Source organism: Lepisma saccharinum, chromosome 6 (assembly GCF_977018435.1).
Source record: "Lepisma saccharinum chromosome 6, izLepSacc3.1, whole genome shotgun sequence".
Lineage (NCBI taxonomy): Eukaryota > Metazoa > Arthropoda > Insecta > Zygentoma > Lepismatidae > Lepisma > Lepisma saccharinum.
The window spans coordinates 51,435,741-51,458,335 of NC_139234.1; the positions used below are offsets into that span (position 1 = coordinate 51,435,741).

Below are 22,595 nucleotides of genomic sequence, written 5' to 3' on the forward strand. Positions count from 1 at the left end.
GCTCTCACTGGGTGCCACGATTGTTAACCGATGAGCACAAAAGTCAACTCAATTGAAATTGGACGGAATTTTTACACACAAGAAATCAAAAACTGGTCACACAATTCAAAACGTGCTTGGAATCTTGGACTACCTTGGTAACTATGTCGAAAAAAGTTAAATGTTCATGCATTTTTCTCCAATAATGATTTTCTTTCTAATGTGTCTTGTTTATTTTATACAGGGGGGTGTATCTTACTTTTTGATTTACCTTAGTATTCTGTCACTTATACGTGCAAATAGATACATACTGGGAAATGACACTGACAAATTCTAATGATGTGTGAGTATTAAGAGTTCAAGATTAAAATTATATTTGCATTTGCTACTTACTTTTTCTCTTTATTTTTCCATATTTCTATTTTATTGCCACAAAGTTTTTATGTCAGTTTCTATGGCAATAAGCAATCCTTCTCCAAAAAAATAAATTGAATGACCCTGTGGAAAAATGTCATATAATTTTTCTATTTTATACATTCTTTTGTAATATGGCACCCACGGACCACTGAAACGTATAGGGGACATCAAAGTAAACAACTTTTCTGAGTAACATTTTTGTTGTTGGTGCATCGTTTTGGCACTACACACATTCAAAAAAGTCAGTTTTGCTGCCTGTATACTGGCAACCCAACACAACATTTGATCCTTATCTGTGACTAACACAGACTAACCTTGGATATGCTTGAACCAGAGGCTCATTTCTTTCCCTACTACCTCAGTTTCCACCATTTCCTTTTGAAAACATTTTTTTTCCACACTGTTTCATACCATTGGTTTACTTGGGTTACTGAACATGCTTGTCACTACATTTTACAACACATAATGTGGTTGGTAGTATGTCATTTTTCATTGAATATGTGTGTTCCTTGCAACACTAGCATGTGCCATTTCATGACAGGATAATACGTCATAGATGCGATCAAGTGTTTTGTTGCAACATTTGTAGAACCAAAGTAACACAACAAACATGTTACTGACAAGATTTGTTTGTTTTGATGTCTCCCATACATTTTTGTGGTACGTGGGTGCCATTTACATGGCACCCTGTATATTTATCATATTAAGATACGTGTATTTATAATTTCATTACCACATAGAAATAATACAGTTTGAATCTAGTTCATCATTTAACAATTCTCTTACACAATCAATTATTTAAATAACATTAGATACAATTTTTGTTGTTACATCTGCTACGTTATTCTGCTTTATAGCCCAAATGTTGTTTTTAGTTGGTAAGAAAAGTGAGTAGCACTTGCTTTCATTCTTTAAAAAAATATTTAAAATAGACTTAACTCCCAGGCTAGGCATGACATTAATCACATAGTTTCATGGAATTGCTAGTTTAGTGTTAGTTTATACTTATATGGTGTTACATAGAAATTAAAGGAAACAAATTAGCATAAAATCAACAATGAAAATAGTATGAAGGATTTTTAAAAGCACAAACTTAATGCATGTACAAAAAAAGGTACTTGCACATTTAAAATATGCAATGGAAACACAGTGCTATTATAAATTCATAATAAGCAATACAAGAATACCTAAGCATGGACATATATATATATGTGTATATGCTGTTACCCTTCTCATGATAGCATGGGTGCATGCTTATGTGTATATGATATTGAAAGAATATTATTGTTCATACGAATGAATTTTATCCAGACACACTCACACTTGTGACTTGATACAAAAATCAAGTTATATTTTTTCCATTTTTCATGTTGAGTTCATTTATTTTACAATACAATGTCAATATTTTTTCCCATGCTTACATATTCAGTACTTATTGTAACATAAATGAGTACAGAAGTTCATTTTTCATTAAAATTTTCATTTGCATTCTGATATTTGTGCAGTTTATGTGATACACAATATTCATTTTCACATGGACGTCTGCAGGATTTTTTCCAGGGGGCAATCAAGGCACATTTTCCCCAATAATATTGTTGTTCCCTCAAAAAACATTGCTTAAATTTGAATTTATCACATTCATGCAATAATTAACACATATTATTGTCACCCCTCCCCCCCCCCTAGCCTCACTTCTGGACGCCCATGCATTATCATTAATATTATGTTTGAATCAGACCAAAATCTATAAGTGTATCTTGAAGACAACCTTATCAGGAACTAGAAAATGTCTTCATGTTTTCAGGTTGAACTACAAATTCTCTGTAAGTATATAAACAGTCGAAAGCATATTGGTATCAGTGTGAAGTCCTAACAATATTCAACCGATGTCTATAGTAGAGTGTAACATTTTTCTGTGTGTGCCTTACAGAGAAGATGAACACCAGTTGATAGCTCAATACTGCCAGTCTCTTAACGGTGGGGAAACCATGCCAGTTCCTCGAAGTCCCGTACAGATAATGGTAGCCATCGATGCAGAACAACGAGAGGAATTGGAAGCCATGATTAGGTGAGTTGAGTACTTGTTGCATTTATTTTGTGAATGGCAGTATCTGCAATTTTTGAAAGAGAAAGAGTTACGCACCAGCCAACCAACCATACAACACTAAAAAACTTTCACATCAAGACGAACAACTTTCCTTTAGTAGCATTGGTTATTGAGGCCTTATTTTGATACTACAAGTCATTGAAGAACAACCAATTCTATCCTGTATGTAGACAACCACAAGTAGCAGATTAACAGTTGTTACAGCCATTTCTTTTTTATTGGATGCCTACTGAAAGTGCTGTGCAAATATAGTGTCATGCTAGCAGAGCTGTTGACAAGTTGAAAGCAAGGGAATCACCAGCCATGTTTTTGGCATTAAGGAAGGGCTTTGTAAGCTTTTTCCAAAGTTATTCACTTACCAGCAGGTCGCACTTGCATTGATTGATTACATAGATTGCCAATAGTGTAATGAAAAAAAATTGTGGTTTTTGACAGGAAGATAAATGTTAATGGAAGCCTTGAATATGTGCCACATACTCAGGATAAAAAATGTTGGTTTTCAAGGGCTTTGGATGTCAAGAGGAGGCCTCTGTGAAGAAAACGTTACTGGTAAAAGTTTTTCTCCTTGATACCCTCTATGCACTGTGAGAATCATTGTTGTACAGCAATATCCTACATGTACATGGGAATTTTTATAGTATTAAAGTCAAAGAAAACAGAACTTCTCTGGATTATCAGTATCGATCTTTACTTTATTGATCTAACCTCAGTCATAAGAACCCAAAAAGTCATCTGTAGGAATAGCTTTAAACTTTCTTGAATAGTCCATAAATTTTGATGGTAACTCATTGTTAAAGTATTGGCATGGAATGCAAAGACAAAAGTTCAATCACTGGTTGAGCCTCAGATCTTCACTGTCTTTTGAATAACTTGATTTTAAAATACTCTGTGTAATTAAGCTATTGTAGTAGCTAATGTACTCTCTAGAATAGTCTGTCCGTCTTTTAGCTTTGATCGGTTACTTTTTTGGGGGGAGTTTATAGGGCAGAAAACTGGGAATAGCCTAGAAATAGCTAAATTGTACATCCAGGCTTGATATTGAGGCTTTGTGTTTAAATGTATTTCAAAGTAATGTGATATCACATATTGCCAAATGCTTTATTTATTAATTGATAGATTGATTGATTTGGTTTATTGTACTTTGCTTTTCTGCCACTTTTGGCTAATCGCAAAGATGAGGATGAGTGATGACATGATGAAATTGATTAATGGACACTCACAAACACCCTTGCCGGGATTAGAACCTGGGACCCCTGGCACCGTAGCGCGATGTGCATATGCTTTATTTACCATTTAATATTACAAACAATATGTTCTTCCAAAAGGCCGCGGTGGCTCAGTCGGTAACGCGTCTGACTACCATGCTCAAGGTCCCGGGTTCGATCCCCGGCCGGTTCAAATCCGGGAACTTTTCTAACGGTGGAAACGGCCCCGGCGCACACCCAGCGTCGAATAACATGGGTACCTGGGGGAAACCCTGGGGGGTAAAGGCGGTCAGGGGCGTGATGCTGATCACATCACCCCCACTCACGACCGGATCAAGAAAGTGTGGGGCGTTACCCCCACACCCCCTATACGCCTTCATGGCGTGGTGCTATGCACAGGGGAACACTTTACCTTTTATCATGTCCCATATTTATATTGAGAACCGATATAGTCTCAATCCAATATAACCAAATATTTTGTGAACAAGTTAAACACTTATATTATATTTGCCTCTTCAACATGGACGTCCGCAGGATTTTTTCCAGAGAGAGCCAGCAAGGTAATTTTTTTTCCATGGGGGTGGCAAAGGAGGCATATTTTCCCCCATAATTGAGACTGTGACTGAAATGAAATTATATGTGAAATATATAATCTTCAGGTGGACATTCATTATCTTGCTCCCCCCCCCCTTTTCTTCCCCCTTTCAGAAATCCATGCTCTTTAATCAATGTCCATAGCCAAGTGGCTTTGATAAGTTTTGTCCTAGAATAAACTGTATTAAGAAGAAAGAATCTGTTAGATGACCAATAACAAAATAGCGGAATTTTGACATCCATAATTTATTTCATTTTTATTTTTTACTAAAATGTTTCATGTAAATTGTGTGTGTACCTGTACAATGTTAATCTCTTGACATTGCCATGAACAGAGAATTGGAAGAAGAGAATGCATCTTTACAAGCTGAGTACGATCGTTTGAGGGCAAAGCAAACTCCAAGCTCAACGCCAGACGACACGCATTTCCCTCGTGCAGATTCCGACATGATAGCAGAAGCCAAGCTCTTGAGGCAGCACAAAGGCCGTTTGGAGGCAAGGATGCAGATACTCGAAGACCATAATAGGCAGCTGGAAGCCCAGTTGCAGAGGTTACGACAGTTGCTTGATGAGGTACGATAGTTTTCAGTGGAGAGCATAACTGTGAGCATGGATACAGGCATCGAAAAATATAGACGAGACGTAAGAGTATATTTTGTTTAAAAGGAAATTTATTCTACAATTGAAGTAGCCACATGAACAGAGCAACAATCAGCCACATTGTTTTCTGTTATATGTTCTTCCAAATGGGATTTTCAGGGTGTATTATAGAATTCCATCTGTCAGTAAAAGATACAATTAATATCACTGTCATGTTCTTGAAGCTAAGTACAAATTTTTCATGTCTTTATGGTTTACCACAACAATTCTTATTTATTGTGTATCTCTGTGTGTGTGTGTAATATATATATAGATAATATGTAAACTCCTCTTTGTTAGAATTAACTTTAAAGATTGGGAATTAATAATTATAGGCATATTATTAATATTTTAGTAATTATTATTATTATTATAAAAATTATACTGATATAATAATTGCAATTTAGGTTAACTCAAAGATGTTTGCTTTATGATATTGCTTGAAGGCTTTGTCACCCCTTGAAATCCAAAGTAATCCATGCCAAACATTGCTCCTCATCCCAATAATTTGAAGTTAACGATGCTTATATTCCTAATGATATTTCATCCATGCTTCTGGCAATGTCACTGCATAGTCCATATTTTACTATGATAGTACAAATGTAGCTTATGTAGTATAATAGTTAAGACCAAAACAATGGACTCATCGAAACTATCAGTCCAATGTACATTCGTCAGAAGGTATTACAACAATTACATGTTTTGCTTGTATTACAGCCAAATTCTGGGTCGCCATCAAAGACAGGAACATTGCAAACAAGGTCCGTTACAGCATCACAATTAGCAACAGATTCGCCAGCAAAAATCAATGGTCACTACCACGATGGAGGAGGTAAGGCAATTATTTGTATTTCTTTGTTACATAGTTAATCAAACTATGTGTCTTTTCCATGTTCAATCATTCCAAGTCTGTTGTTGTAAATATGGTACTCTATTCTTAAATAAATTAGAAATGTATTGTGCATTTAATGGTGTAGAAGGTCTTAGTAGATCTGAATTGAATATCTCTAATAGTCTTCTGTAATTCCTTGCTTAATGTGGGTATGTTAACTAACATTTTTTTACTTAGTTCTTGCCATTCATTTCTAAAGTACAAAGTGTGATAAGTTAAGTCTTATACTGCCATTTCTTGAACTTGGAAGGGTGGGGGAAGGGCATTTAGTCTGTAACTGTTTATTAAGTTGGCAGTTATGAAAGTGACTGAGTCAAGAACTGCAATATTGATAGTGGTTATGTAAATAGTAACTTCCTAACATTGCATTTTATTTTGTAATGTTCTGTTGATTTAATTTATTTCAGTTGTTTTAGTTGTACATAGAATTAGATATGGGTATGGATGCATGGAGAGTATTAGTGAATAGAAATAAGTGTAGTGGGAGAGATTTGAGAGAAACGTTATCCAAGTATATTAAAACATGTCCTCTCTACATTAATTGTAGCATTATATAAGTCCCCCTTGTTTCAGATTTCTTTTGCATTCATTTAGGCCATCACAGTGTAAAACTGAAATCGTGTAAATGTAGTTGTGATGACTGGATTCAGCTTTAATCTTCTTTGTTTTTCTACAAGTTTTATTGACTAAACATGCCTAATTAATACGTACAGTTATTTACCCAGTATCATATTCTACAAGCTAATAGGCAACGAAAGTAAATTTAAGTAAGTCCTTATCTAATTTTAATAATGGATAATAAATTTATATATTTGAGAGAAGTACTAGACTGTCCTCGGAATGTTTTCGGTTCAGTTTTCATTGAAAATTATTATTATATTCTCATGCACATTTTGCAGTCAAATTGAGGAAAGAACTGTTGTGTATATGTGTGTGATATTAAATTAATATGTTCATTGTTTGTACATTATATTAATTTGATGAAGAAATTCTGTCAGAATATCAACCAGGTCAATTCTGCATATGCTTCTGAGCTTTCGACAGTTAACATCATGCTCATCTTTGGTGATTGAAGTTGAGAATGGAGTTGACTCTCAAAAGCTTGGAAGCATATCCAGTTCTGACGTAGCTGATATGTCGAGAGAGTCAAGAATAATTTCATCCCAGAATACAGTTGCCATAACCTTTCGGGCTGACTGTTGAACACGAAATTTCTTTGGGGTTGGGGAGCTGGTGTGCTTCCATTGCATGGAGCTTTGTTTGGATTCGGAGTCAAAGTGGTGGACCCATGTTTCGTCCACCGTCACAAATCTGGCCAAAAAGTCCTCTGGATCTGCTCGATACATGTCCAAAAGTTGCCTTGAACATGTCACTCTGTTTCTCTTCTGATCAGCATTCAGGTTTCGCGGGACCCATCATGCCGAAACTTTCTTCATACACAAATGATTGGTTAAGATGTTAACTGTGCCAGTTGACAACCCTATACTCTCTGCTAAATACCTGATGGTGACTCGTCTGTCTGCCATAACCATGTCAAGGATCTTCTCAATGTGGAGTGGTCACGGTTAATGGTGGCCCACCTGCGTGGGCATCTTCACATGACTGTCTGCCACAGCTGAACTCACAGCACCATCTCGCAATGGTGGGATATGATGGAGCAAACTGCCCTAATGTGTGTACCAATTCCTCATGAATTTCCCTTGGCTGTAGGTTTTTCAATTTCAAGTACTTGATGACAGCTCGAACCTCAGTATTTTCCATTTTCACCACGTTCTTACAAATGCTCTACTGCCAACACCTGCCTAGAAAATAGTATGTGGTAAAACATCTTGCATTTCGGCATAAAGTCATCACAAGATGTCTACTTTCTACACATGTTAAAATTATGATTCTACGTGATGGGGGAAGGGGGCGAGTGTTAGGCATACTGAACGCCCCTCGTATTGTAAGAAATATAAATACATGTCCTATAATACTAGTTGTTGTATAGAAATGTTGACAAGCTCATATTGCTGGTAATAACAACACTCATATTGCAGTGTTTTCATGTCATTCAAACTAATCTATTATAATAAATATAATGTGCGAGAATAATTGCATGGTTATGATGTAATGTTGATGATACCATGACAGGTTATTTCCTTGAGTTTCAACCTCCCTTTACATTTCATTTTATTTTCCCATGCATTCTTTATGTTTATTACTGAAATTTTCTGCTTGCCTTAACATGTAATTGTAACACTTCAAGATACACTCCGACATGGAGTGACCATCAACCTTTATTATTTCTAGTCTGTCTTGGTTGACATAGAAGTCAAACTTCCATCTTAATGTGTCCAAACCACCTCATCTATGCCCGAACTATTCTGTCCTTCAGTTTTAATTTTACCCCACTCCCCCCCCCCCTTCCCCCACACACACACTCACACTGGTGAATCTCTTCATCACTTATTCTTGTAATCAGAGAGTCCTGCATTCAATTCCTGGTCGGGTGCATATTGTATGGTGGTTTTCTCAAGTCCTAATTAGCCTATCTGGGCAAGAGATGGATTTAAAAGAACCTTTTTTGACATCGATTATTCTACCTATTCTCGTTTTCTCTACCATACTCCTTAAGGATTTGATTTCCTTTGATTTTTGTTATTTAGCATTCCTTTTCTGCCACTTTAAACTAATTGTGATAATGAGGATGAGTGATGATATTGATGAAGGGACACTCGCAACGAACACCCATGCCCAGGCCAGGATTTGAACCTAGAACCTCTGGCATCATAGCTGTGCTACCCACTTCACAAAGTCTACTCCTTAAGGATTTCATCTCCACTTTTTAATTCCTCAAACCTTGGTTCAATAGACTAGAATAAAGAATAGAATAGAATAGTCTTTATTTAAGCAGGCGTGTTTCAGCTTTGTGGGCCGTTCTTACAACCAACCCTTGTCAAAGATACTAAATGAATAAAAGCAAAGCAAAGAAAAAAAACACTTTGATAATGATAATACAATAAAGATAATATAATAATAAAATGCTACATTGAATTGATTAATAACATAAATACATAACTTTCGGTATGTAATAGGTGTTGTATATTCCCTTTTTGAATTTCATAGGCAGATTCTTGATATGACAACAATCTACTTTCACTTTAATAAAATCCAGTTCCTACTTCTTTTCTGCTTACCTCCTTATCTATTCTTCTCTCGAGTATTCTTCTCAGGTATTTGTAAGTGTCTGGGAAGCAACACTAAGGAAACTGGAGAATGGATGAGGAAGGAAACAAAAGATAACTGGGTTTCCTTAAATGACTTGCACTTATATCACTGTTATATAGTGTATATTGCAGAGTTGCATATTTCGTTAATATGAAATTTGTGGTTTTTCACTGCATATATCCATTCAAATTACTTACTAAGTGGCATTATTGCATCTAGCCATAATAAATATGAAACATATTTGCGAAAAATGAATGTGATGCCTAAAATATTGAACACATTGCCTTGTATACATAATGTATATAATTTGAAATATTTTGCACTGTTCTGCACCTGTTAATTGGTCTTAGTAGTAACTCTGTTGTTATTTCCTATTGTTTCTTTCACCCTGACATGTGAAACTAATGCACAAAGTGTAAAATAATAGAGATTTAGCAACTATGTTGAGCTTTGTAAAAATTGCAGTTGGCACTGCATACTGAGCTGTAGATTTATTCATTTTTGTCTGCTCTTAATGTTTACTAACTGGAAACAGCATGGAAATCGCTTTTATGTTTGCTACTCGTATTTTAATAGAAGTTTGTAAGATGTATGAAAATATCAAAGTTTTAGCGGGTACAGTCGCCATCCTGCAATTGTTTTTATGTGTAAATTTAATGGGTATGGGAGTTGTGGTGGTGATGGTGTATACTGTTGGCTGTTAGATGTAGCTTTCTGCCAATGATTCTCAGGTGGGCGATGGGTGGATGGAGGTCGTGGCAGCTTAGATCGAGCAGAGATGCGGCCGCCGCCTCCTCCCGTGTCTAGTGGACCTGCATCTTCTGTCGGGGTGTCACAGAATGTGGGGAATTTGCTTCACATGGCAGGTTGGTGCCCTTATCAGCAACTCTTTTGTATTGTTTTTGTAAAGAAAACCTTTTTTTTATTTGCTTTCAGGTATCGAAAAATATTTTTTTTATTATTATGGCAGTAGTAATTTCTATCTGGTGTTGTAGTTTTGCATGTAACTCTTGGTAACCAGCATGTAAACTGCTGTCTCTTTTAGTTACTGGAGTATATTGCAAGATATCAAATATGAATAACTAATTACTATACTGGTTAAAATAGAGATGATGATCATGTGTGTGTTTACTGTATATTCATACAAGTATCTGCAATTTATTTATATTTAGCTATCATTTTAATTATATATAAATTTTACCATATTATTTAATGGAAACAATCATTGCATTTGGAATCTCAGTATCTCAAGATTAGAAATAATCAAGTGTAATGTTACATCAAATACATGGTCTGTCCAAACAATACTGAGCTCTGAGGTTAACCAATGATCAGGCTATAGTAAGAACTTGTTCCTGTTTTGTCCAGGATTATCCCAATTCTTGCACTAATATCTGTGTCCTGGACAAACAACTGCCCAATTTTGATGTCTCATTTTTGACTCACTGGGCAAAGATGTATCCCAAGTTGACACCATGAAAAAATTGCAATTCTAGTGCAGGCACGCAACACAGGCACAAAGTAGATGATAATCAAGTGTCACAATGTTTTAAGCCTGTACTGTGGTGGCAATTAGGGAGACATTTGTCCTCCACTCTTCCCCCCCCCCCCCACACACACTATGGCCTCTTAATGGCCTTGTTAGTAAAAAGAAAGTCATCTTTCCTTGCCCCCCAGTTTTGACACCGAATTGTTGCCACTGCACATATAAATTGCTATAATTGAAAATGCAGCATGTCTACTGTTACCAACTAATTTATTGCAGTATGCAGTTTTTTGATGAGCAATTATTTTTCACTGGCCTTCTAGCAGGTTCTTCAGGCAAGTAGCAAAATCGATGGCTAATTATAAAAAGTGTAGAGCATTGAATAGGTTGGTAAGAGTAAACAAATCTGCTGCAGCACCCACCAAACCAATAATATAAACATTGAAAAATAGATATATTCTTTAAGCACCAGATTGCTATTAATACTAGTATTATAGACATTTTTATCTACTTGCCAGGCTGTGTTTATGAAGAAACATTCCTTACCTTTCATTTTGAAAATAGAACTTTTAGTTGGTGTGGTATGTAATTCATTTTATAATTTGAAAGTTCAAATCTAAGAAAGAAACAAAATTATGCACAAAAGAGAAGAAACTTGAATAGACCAAATATATGCTGGCTTCGATTAAATTAATGAATCCATTACCCTTGATTGTTTACTACTTTTCTTCATTTTATCAAATGATATTTTCCATTCTAATGTTAAATTTCCCTATTTATTATTGCAGAAACATTGAAGTTAACAATCGAAAAATAGATGGTATCTACAAGAAATATGTATAGCTTGCATATTTATTTGCAAGGAATTGTGTTGTGGCTGTCTTTCTTTCTAATTTCAAATTGCTTCTTTTTATTCTTTGTGCATTACTTCATAATATAACTCTATATCTGATATGTATGGGTTTCATAGTAGATTGGATTTTTGATTAATAACTGCTAAGTATGTCTTAATTATTCTCAGTGTTTTGAAAAAAATAAAAAAACAATTCCTTCATAAAGTAAGATATGTGGACTTGCAGACTGTTAGAAAATGTCACTCTGTAAATTGTGCTTAATAGTTGTTATGACAGTAAATGGCCTTGGATGCAAAATATTGGGAAAATATACCAAGCAGTTGGAAAAAAAATGTTTTCTCCAACTTCTATTTATTGTACAGAAATTCATGTCTTTCTTTAACAAAAGTTCAACTGGTCAGTGGCATGCCACCCCTTTCTAAATTCATTTTCACCTTTATGGAAATCTCTGATATTTTTATTTTTGCAGTTTGTTTCAATATCGATAATTTTGCTTTTCAAGTAATCTCTTTTTCACTTCTTACAGTACACTTATGTAAGAATAAATTAATTGTTTCAGTTGTAAACACTGGTCATTGGCTCATGGGCAGAAATATCTCAATACATAGGTGAAATTGATTGTTACTTATTGTTAAAAAAGAAAATGTGTAGAGTTTCAGTTTGTTTACACGATATTTCATCAATTAAATAACAATTTCCTCTTTTAAATTACATATCTTCCTCTTTAAATTTATTAGTTAAAAATAGAAACTCTGTAACTCGTATGCCTTTCATGTTGTCTATATTATGTAATGTGCTCTGCAAGCTTCGCATTGCAATTGCTACCCAGAATGTTACGTGAAATGCTTCCATGTAAAGTAGGGTCTGCTATAAAAAATGCTATAGGATTTTTGGAAGCTTTTTATGCTAGCGAAAATGCTAAAGGAAAAGCTCCCATCTAAAGCAGGACTGTGTTGTGTAAATCATCCTGCAGCTAGAGTTTGGCTTCGTAACTCCACAGTAATCCATTTGCAATGAAATGCCATAGATGCAAGTTTTGCATCACAACTGTCAGACCTGCGAGAATCAGGAAGCATTGAACAAGATGCTTGCAATGTACATTATAAAACATTCACCTTTTCGATCATGTGATGATAATTTAGAATTTTTCCTTCATTTATAATGATTGAAGTAGAGGTGTGTTGTGTACTGAATTCCACATATCCTTGGTAACCCCCCCCCCATCCCCCCCCCCAAAAGAAGGCATATACGAGGTTTGGCTAGAAAAAAACCGGACTGATGCTATGAAATCTTTTATTCGGCATTTTGTACAACAGGAACTTTATCTCCTTCAAAGTACTCCCCTGCACGATCTGTACACCGCTCCATACGAATTTTCCATTGCTAGAAGCAGTGTTGCCAGTCATTTTCGGAAATCATGTTCATTACATCCGTCGCTTTTCTTTGCACAGCTTCTACTGTCTCAAATCTGGTTCCTTTTAGGGCGGACTTCACTCTGGGGAATAAAAAAAAAAGTCACAGGGAGCAAGGTCCGGCGAATACGGCAGATGTTCTAACACTGGGATGCCATATTTAGCCAAAAATGTCTTCACTGACAGGGCCGTATGGACAGGAGCATTGTCTTGGTGCAGAATCCATGACTTCCGTTGCCACAAATCAGGTCGTCGTCTTCTTACTCGCTCACGAAGGGTTTTCAGCACATTAATGTAATGATGTTGGTTTACAGTTTGACCCTCGGGTACCCAATGAACGTACACAATGCCTCGAATGTCGAAAAAGACAATCATCATGGCTTTGAATTTGGACTTGCTCATGCGAGCTTTCTTGTGACGTGGCGAACTCGGGGTCTTCCAATGCATTGATTGGCACTTTGTGGCAGGGTCGTACGTGAAAAACCACGATTCATCACAGGTTATCACTCTCTCTAAGAATGTAGGGTCTGTTTCAATGTTCTTCAAAGTGTCCATACAAATGTTCACTCGAGCTTCCTTCTGTTCCAATGTCAGGTTCCTTGGCACGAGTTTTGAACACACTTTACTCATGTTCAAATTCTCGTGTAAAATTTGTCGAACACTTTCTTTGTCTATTCCTGTGATTTCAGCAACTGCTCTAATGGTCAATCGACGATCTTTTCGAATCACATCACTCACTTTTTGAATGTTTGTTTCCGTTTTCGACGTGCATGGTCGTCCTGAACGTGGGTTGTCTTGGATCATTTCCTGTCCTTCTTTAAACCGATTAAACCACTCAAACACTTGTGTGCGTGATAAACACTCATCCCCGTACACAGATTTTAACATGTTGTACGCTTCTGTTGCGGATTTCCCCAGTTTGTAAAGGAACTTCATATTGACACGCTGTTCCATTTTAATACTCAGCATTTTTCCAACGGAGCACAGATGCACGTTCCGCTTTGTCCAAGTGCCACAGTGAAACTGAGAGGCCTGCACCCAGGGCAATTAGTCATCCTGTAGGCAGGGTATGGTAGTATAGAATCATGCATTGCTCACCCTTCGCGCATTCGTTGTTTGTCAATAGCAACATCAATCCGGTTTTTTTCTAGCCAAACCTCGTACATATGAAGAAGTTATTAGTCTCAAGAATCCATTAACTATGAATAAGTCTTAACATTTGGAGCAATTGTTGATGTGTTGTAGCATGAAATGCTGTTCTGTTTATGACTATTTAATATGTTGTTGATGTAATTGTTTGTTTTTAAAATTAGAAGACGTAAGGAAAAAGATCATAATATTATATATTGTTTTTATATTTCCTGGAACTACCTGAGCAGCGGGCAGGATTTAGGTCAGTTCTTGGAACTTCTACTTTTGAAAACAGAGTTTGCACTGTGTTTTCTGTATCTCTATCTATCTATTTCTCTCTATACATAGACAGTTTTCTGCCCCTTCCTGTTATGCACATTTGTCTGTTCCCCCACTGACCTTTTTTGTGTTTTTTAGCACATTTAGTCTTCCACACCTCTGAAATCACCATCTCAGTGGCACTTAGCAACTCTTTGTTGTAACTGTCTCTCCTTTTTTTCGTATTGAGTGTTTAAAAAGTGGTAGCGATCTTTTTTTTCTTCCTATTGGCTGTATTCTCTGTCTATTTTAGTATGAATGGGTTTAATTAGAATTTAGTATGATTAGATAGAACACTATTGTAATTTTTTAAACCATCTATAGTTAATGTAGTCACGTGCATAGTTGTAACTAGCCTAGGAGTTTGGGAGGGGATAGATGCTCCTTTCTACCAACTGACCATTCTAGAAGAGTCCATTTTCATTTTATTGGTACTTGAGTTTCTCATCTGACATGTGGTAATAATTTATACATGAGAATTGTTTGTACTTGAACCCTCCCTTCCCCCAACAATAAACTGTCGATATGCCTGCTTATGGTCACATGGATGGCAACAGTTACCAACTATACATTTTACATTTTGATTAAATAGAAAGGTGAATGCAGGAGAAGTAGAGAGATCTGATAATTTACACAACATAGGATAGTTTTTCCACTTGTGTAAATCTTGAAGGCAAAATTTGTGGAAGGTTACAAAATGAGTCAAAGTGTTGTTGATATGAAACAGTTATGTTTGTCAGTTCTCCTTGTATTTAAAATTGCTATTAGGTCATTAGGTAATACATAATGGAACATTAGAACACAGTAGGAATATTGAGAACATGGTAGAACTTTTTTCCGCAGGAGCAGTGAAGTTTTAAAATAGAAAAGTGGTCGAGAGAAAGTAACAATAGGCAGAGGTGGGCAATCAAGTTATGGGGTGATGTGTGGTTAGCACGGCAAACCCCCAGACACTGTTGTAAGTTTTCCATGACCAGGCTACAATAGTCATTCGTAGCTTGCCAATTTCCTCATGGTGGTGGGTGACCATCAGTTCCATACACGTGCCGAAACCTCAGGAGAAATGTTGTTCCACTTTCCCCCGGAGACTCAAACTTACATTATCTGTTTTGTGAAAGCTGATAAGAAGAGGGATGGGAGGGGCTTATTGGAACTAAGTTTTTTTTTGAGATGACTATGATCCATAATTGTGGAAATGAGCAGCTTCTGATCACCTCAAGATCGGTGGAAAAATATTTTCCCAAGATTACACGGAGAGCAATTTGTCTTTACGTGCAATCTATGTTTTCAAACACGAAAGGAAAACTCCTCAACCATATAGTTTTTATCACCTTTCCTTGTAGCCAAGGAATCCAGTAGGTACACATTTCTGTGGTTCAGATCCCACATTAAATTGTAATCTTAGTGCTGTTTAGCCTCTGTAAAGCAGTCATGAGACCATGCATCAAGCAATGAAAGTTGGTTTACAGAACCTAACCCTAAATAGCTGTTTCATCATTGACTTTAGTTCATACAGATATACATTTAGTTAGCTCTAAATTGATTGCCCAAGTCAGTATTGAAGTGATGTTTAATAACTTTGGGAGGCATTTTTAAGTTACTTGTAATATAAGTTGAATTTTTTCAAGTCCTTTTTGCACACAAAAGGCTAATTGACACTGGATCCAGTTAAAGTCAAATCTGAACCACTATAGCCCTCTAGTGGGTATCAAAACTGGGACCCCTGATTAAGCACCAACAGAATTACCACTATGACATCAGGTAGACCTTAACGTAAGTTGAGAACTGCTGGCCAACAATACAATGTGAAATTACTGTATGTAAGAAGATTTTATATTTTTTTTCGACATTTCCTTCATGCCCTTTAGAATCTTAGATTTAGTATTAGCAAGTTTAGCTGTATGTGCAGTTAGGAGTCTGAATTATTCAATACATGTATGTACAGTGGTCTTTTTGTGTGTGTGTGTGTGTTTTGCATATTAAAGGTGTGGATATCTGATGCACATGCTAATATATAATGTGCTTTTGCTTAAAATTATCTAAAAATAAATAATCAGGCATAGTTGTATTTATAAGCCACAATGTCAAAATACATAGTTCCGAAATCCATTGTACTAACAAGTATTACTTGACAGTAATGTGCCATATTATTTTGACATGAAAATCAGTGGTGGCTCATGCTATTTATTGTTAGGAGGGGCTGCATTCAAAAAAATACCTTAACTATTTGAAGATGAACTTCATGCAGTGGTCTTTCATTGAATTATTCATTTTTACTTGTATGATCTACCATTCAGAACACCAGATTATATATCTTAATGCCAGAAAAGAAATAACTCTTTGAAGGGATTCGAAAACTTAAACAATCATGCACTTACTGACAAGCTAAATGGACGCGTTACATGGCCAGGCACTGTTACTCTCGGTAATCGAATGTTTATGCGTGGTGTCCGCTGTCATAGTGTGAGAGGTTTCGATTTCTACCACTTGGCAGCGTCACCATACATTGGACTGTGTTAAATGCAACCCGCTTTTTTAGCATTACAAGGGCCTAGCAGGGAGGGAAGTGGAAGCAGTGCTTACGTTAGAGTTAACATGGATGTACTGTCAGTCCCCGAGGGGAAAGCGGCTTCATATACCAGTTTGCCTCTTGTCATGCACCAAGTGAATTTGAAAGCTCTGCACAGCCCAACGGGATGCAGTAAGCTAGCAGAAGTATAAGTATTTAATTTTTGCACTAATGGCAACAAAATATAATTTGTTTGGGGGTGGCCGCCACTGATGAAAATAATGAAAGATGGCATAAAGGTTGAAGTAACCTCGAGTAAATCTTGTGCAGTGCCAAAGTTTAATCTTTATTCCATGCTAGAAGAACCTGTTTTTGTAACAGCAATGTTTGTTTTTCAAACATTTTGTTCAAGGATATACGCTACATTTGTGGGGAACAAGCAAAAAGAATATTGTATGTGAAGATAATCAGGTGATGCTGATTAATTATAGTAACCTGATGACCACTAAAATCTATTAGGAAAAGAGATCGACTCTAGAGAAACAAGCAAGCATTAGACAGACAGTTGATTGCTTCTTAGTGGGAGAAAGTGGTGGATTTAATGCATTCTTTTACATCTGTCCATTTCATACATTTCAGTTTCATAATGTAGTAAACATCATTTCAAGTAAATCACTCTGAAATTCTTTGATTACATATTAATGAATGTTATCAAATGCTAAGAAGGGAACAAGGTATAATTTTCTATTTTCCTTTCTTGTCCAGGGCTGGATTTAAGGTGTTGCTATCCCTTCACCACCTTAAAAACACCCACCCTATCTCTACTCACACTATTTTCTGTGACAATTTTGTGAAATTGAGGTGTATTACATTATCAGTAACATAAACATATAGCCCCTAGAAATAGTCGCTGAAAATAACTGATTCTTGATCACAATTTTCACTTAAAACAGGTTGACTGCTCCAGCAAACAGTAAAAAAATACTGTTTAATGAAGGTGTGATATTTCTGTGTCAAAATATATCAAATGCTTGCCACATTTCCGTGTGGAGAGTTGTCAGGTTTTCTACTCACGTTGTTTCTCCTTCTTGCTTTGTATTACGGTCTACTAGCAGAGTGAGCACAAAATTCTCATTATGTGAATAAAATAGAGAACAATAGTATTATGTTAAGATAGGCAATTTACCTGCTCCAGTTGCATGGGTCCTTAGGCCTGGTGCCTATAATTAATATTTAACTACCACTGAGAGTTCTTAAAAGCCTGCAGTAAATTCCTTAGTGTCTTAGGATTTTTCCAAGTCAAAGTGAATTTATTAACTTTGTGATTCATCTTCTGTTGGACCTTTCTGCAGTATACTTTGCTATTCTTTTATTCTTTGACTAAGACATTCCATGTTTGTTTTTGTATTCAATGAAGCATTAAAATTGATTGGAGAGCGTTGCAATATATCAATTTTTCACAAAAAAAAAATTACTGTTTATTAAGAATTAACAGCAAGAATATAATTTTCTGAAAAATAATAATTTACTTTTCGCACAACTTAATGTTAGCTACAACTTTTCCAAATAGATATTATCTTCATTACATATTTATTTTTAGTCCAGTCTCACAAAGAAAAAGTATTTGTGCATTTAGGTATCTTTATCTTTCACCACTTACGAGATTTCAGTGCATGTTATTTCACCATCACATCTGGCTTTTTATCACAGTTTTTGTCACAAATTAAGCACATGCATGCCTTTTGAATTTCAAATATTATGGTGTCTTTTGGCATTGTGTTTAAATAGCACACAATATGAATTCATTGGAACATTAAATGTTATAGTTCGTACTTCACTCTTACTTATTGCAAGACTTCCTTGTAATCTACAACAGTTCACTAAATGTGTACAAATATAGAGTTAATATATTAAGTGGACTCCTAGATATAGCTTAGTGAATTTATTGGATTAAATTAAATGTTATCAATACAACACAACTGCACATTTTAGAGTCATCACATTTGTAGTGCTACATAATTTATACAACATAATTATGATTCAATTGTTCTCATACTTTAAACTTGAATAGAAAATTTTCACATACACAAAGTAGAATGAATGACCAATCATTTGGAAGAAAAAAATACATCTGAAACCTAGTTGAGTGATGATTGCAAAATTTATTGTGTAAGGAAATAACTGCTACATCATGTATGTACAGTGCACTGATGTGTGCAAGGAGGAAGCTGATAGAACTACAGCCCCTCCCGAAATTTGGAGAAAAGCAATTTTTTTTAATGAAAGCAGGAAAAAAGTTGTGTAAAGCCAAAGTGGTAAATCCAAACCACCCTTAAAATGACCCCTGATTACCATTATTGTCTTTGAACAACTTTTAAAACGAAAGTCAAAAAAGGTAATTACAAAATATTTTATACCCAAATCCCTCCCCCAAGAATGCAGCTATGTAATATGCACCTTTACATTTGCAGCCCCCTCTGAAGAAAAATCCTGTGTACGCCAGTAGTATCTTATATTGTGGAACACTTGCCAAATGACAGTCGTTTTCCTCCCTTCTGAAAAAGGTGATTAAAGTGTTTGCTTCTGTACGAACAAAAATATCAATGCCAGCATTAAAATTAAATTTATGAATAAAGAAAATTGTCTAATCAAAATTGGCTGTAACAATCAATAGCCCTATCAATATAGATAGACCTGTTGGTGTATTGGTAAAATTGACAATTGATTTGGCAGTCCATTATTGTAATAAATAACTTGTAATATAGTGCAAAATTGTGCCATTTTGTTGATTCATGTGCCCCAGTTCTGCAAAGTAAACATCAAAATACATTTCCATTTTTCTATGTCAAAACCTAAAAAAGCTGGTTACGAGAATAAATTACGGAGGTGAATGCATGGTTCAGGTTTTTCATATATAATGTGGCAGATCATGGAACATCTGCAATTTAATATTGGTATTGGTAAATTTTATATTTGTAGTTTATTGGTTTTGGAACTGACAAATGATTATATCCAATATTATTACACATTTTAAACACTGTCCGGTTTTCATTTAGGAAATCTTACTTATCATCTCTATAACATTCTCATATTATTGCATTTGGCAACTGAGCGTTTTGACCTAAGTTGAGAGTTGGAAATTTCTTCATTATTAGTGTATATGTTAGGGAGGGGAGGGGAGATAACATTCACACTCAGTTTGCATGTTGATCAACAAATCTATTTTATTTGTTAATTAGTAGAGGTATACTTGTAGCAAAAGGTACACATCTGCCTAGACTTTTTCTCTCCAAACGATGCATAGCAAATTATTGATTATCATTTCACTCTGTTGCCTTGAAATGAAGGGGTCGCAGGTTTGATCCATGGTGGGGGTGGTTCAGGTCCAACTTTAAACTGCAGTTCAAGTCCCGATTAGCCTTTCTGTGCATAAAGTGGACTTAAATATTAAATAATATCATTTAAGTGCATTAATGGGTGTAAAATTTCCTTCACCTACGTCAAATTCGAATTCATGATGTGATTCAGTAAATTCTGTGAAAATATTGTTCAAAGTGTCATATTTCTGATTGGTCTTATTCTAGTGACCAATTAATTTCGAAAGTTCACTGCACTTTTGTTTTCATGGATATGGTATCTAGGATGGAGGTGGTATTGTGCCACTGTTTTGTTTACACTTGGCTGGTGAGATTTCAGAACTCTGCCAGCTGATTGTAAACAGTGTAGTATTGTAACACCACTTCCATCTCAAATACCAGGATATTGAAGACACTAAAATTAATCGGTTGCTAGAACAAGAAGAGCAATAGGGAACCGTGAAATTTTTTACACATGATCCAAATAAACTAAAACGTGGAAGAAATAAATATTACAGTATTTTTTATAACTGTAGTCTGAATGCTGAAGTAGTGATAATTGTTGAAACTGCATGTAACTGTAATTATGGTTTCATGAAAATGTCAAGGTGAGCAGGAACTGGGAAAATTATACCCACTATCTTTGACTGAATGTGACAAGCTAGAAAATGTACAAGAGAAGTTTATGTAGATAGTGGATATATAACATGCAAGTACAAATTTCAGACGTTCGACACAATCTCAAAAGTTATTATTTAGTACAAAAATATGTGAAAAAAATGCATTTATAACTATGTTTCAACTGCAATTTGAATTTTAGGTGACCTAGGGAAGGCAGTTGGAGATCTAGTTACTGTAATGACTGACGACGAACAAGGATCTGCTAGTCCAAGCGAAGATGATATTGAGTCTCCGTCGAACTACGATATCCAGCAGTGATCATATCAAATGTAGGACAAGGTTGAATCTTTTGTTAAAAACTGAGCTTTTTTCCAACCATATCAAGGACTAAAGGAATGGTGATAACTGTGTATAAAGAAATATATCTATATGAAACAAAAGAGAAATGAAGAAACAATTTGATCATATCTGTTCCCATTGGTTAGAATTGTTAGTGAAAGAGAAACTGATTGCACAGTTGTAAATAACTCTTAAGAAGAAAAAGCAAGGTGTTTATGATGGACAGCTGCTGTTTCAACTTCCGACATGAATATAGGTTCTTTCCAGGCAGTTACTTCATTTTTTATTCATGAAAAAATAAGAACCTGCTTGATATTCCATTGCAAAATGTGCACAAGTGGTGCTCCTCGAAAGGGAAAAAACATCAGCCAAAACTGATGTATGTAAAAAAACAGTGATTACATATCTGTTATCGTAGCTGCTGTTAACATGGAGTACTGTTTACCTTTTTCACACCTCAGCTAGTTTGGTTTTTCTAATATTGAATTAACTACCAGTTTATTGGACTGACTTGTTCATTTTTTTATTACTGTGAAATACTTGTCTTTTTTCCATGTTTCCACCTTCTTTGTATATATATACAAGTACATAAATGAATATATATATAAATATATCTATATATATGAAGAGAATGTTTTAAAAAATGTTAAGAAAAGAGTCTTTAGAGTAACGCAGCAAGACTGTGTGATTCTTTGTAATTGAAACCATATCAAAGCACTCTTTTTAATTATCGTTTCTAGTGTCACTAGGGGTAAATTGTGTAGAAATGTCAATGGATATTCTTTCATTTAAGAAAAGAGAAACCACATGGTCTAGATTCCTACCTAATGTATTTTATTTGCAAACTGGAAATCGGATACGGACTTTGTAGTAAGATTTTTTATTCCTTGTTTTTTTTTTAATTCTCATTATTGTGAAAACAAGTGCAGTGTTCCATTCTGTTCTATGAGGCACCTCTGTGGCTGATGTTCATGAAAGTGATCTAAATCCATATCCATATAAGAGAAATATGTAGATATAGAATTATTCATATTCATCCATGTAATTGATGGTGAAACAATCATAAAAAAAGAAACAGTAGGAATAAAAAGAGCTCTTTATACATTAGGTGATGTTTTGTATTTATTTATTTATTCCCCTACTTTGTTTGAGGTTTGTGCAATATTATATGTGTAAATAAGCAGTAATTCATTTGCACATTGTATCAACCCTGGGATTAACCGAGATGGTGACCTACACAGTTAAACAAGATGTGAAGAAATCATTCTCATTTTCTCCTTGAAACAAACATTCAATTGTTTAAAATTCATCTTATAAACTATTATTAAGCTTTTATATTTTAAGTTTTTCTGGCACCTCTTATTCCTTTACAATTGCAAAGTAAAAAAAGGTTTTCATATTTAGGTTCTGGCGGCATTCTTGGCAGGCAAGAAGATACTCAAAATTTGGGGAAAAGCCATGAAAATAGACACTAAAAATAAGAAGCATATAATTATCTTTAATTTGTAATATTATGAATAATGAAA

At 35.3% G+C, this 22,595-nt stretch overlaps 1 protein-coding gene across 16 annotated transcripts in view; it reads left to right on the forward strand.

Moving 5' to 3' along the window:
- Positions 1–22,176, forward strand: part of Dys (Dystrophin) — a 1,073,030-nt gene extending 1,050,854 nt beyond the window's left edge. For 14 of the 16 annotated variants that reach the window (XM_083123868.1, XM_083123866.1, XM_083123867.1 and 11 more), the window contains 5 exons: positions 2,327–2,464; positions 4,638–4,875; positions 5,659–5,773; positions 9,775–9,909; positions 20,930–22,176. In XM_083123868.1, the coding sequence (XP_082979994.1) occupies positions 2,327–2,464; positions 4,638–4,875; positions 5,659–5,773; positions 9,775–9,909; positions 20,930–21,048 (745 nt within the window). In that variant the 3' untranslated portion in view covers positions 21,049–22,176. Of the gene's footprint in view, positions 1–2,326; positions 2,465–4,637; positions 4,876–5,658; positions 5,774–9,774; positions 9,910–14,174; positions 14,189–20,929 lie in introns of all 16 variants that reach the window. The other 2 variants (XM_083123873.1, XM_083123876.1) reach the window with 2 other exon arrangements.
- The last annotated feature ends 419 nt before the right edge of the window (positions 22,177–22,595 follow it).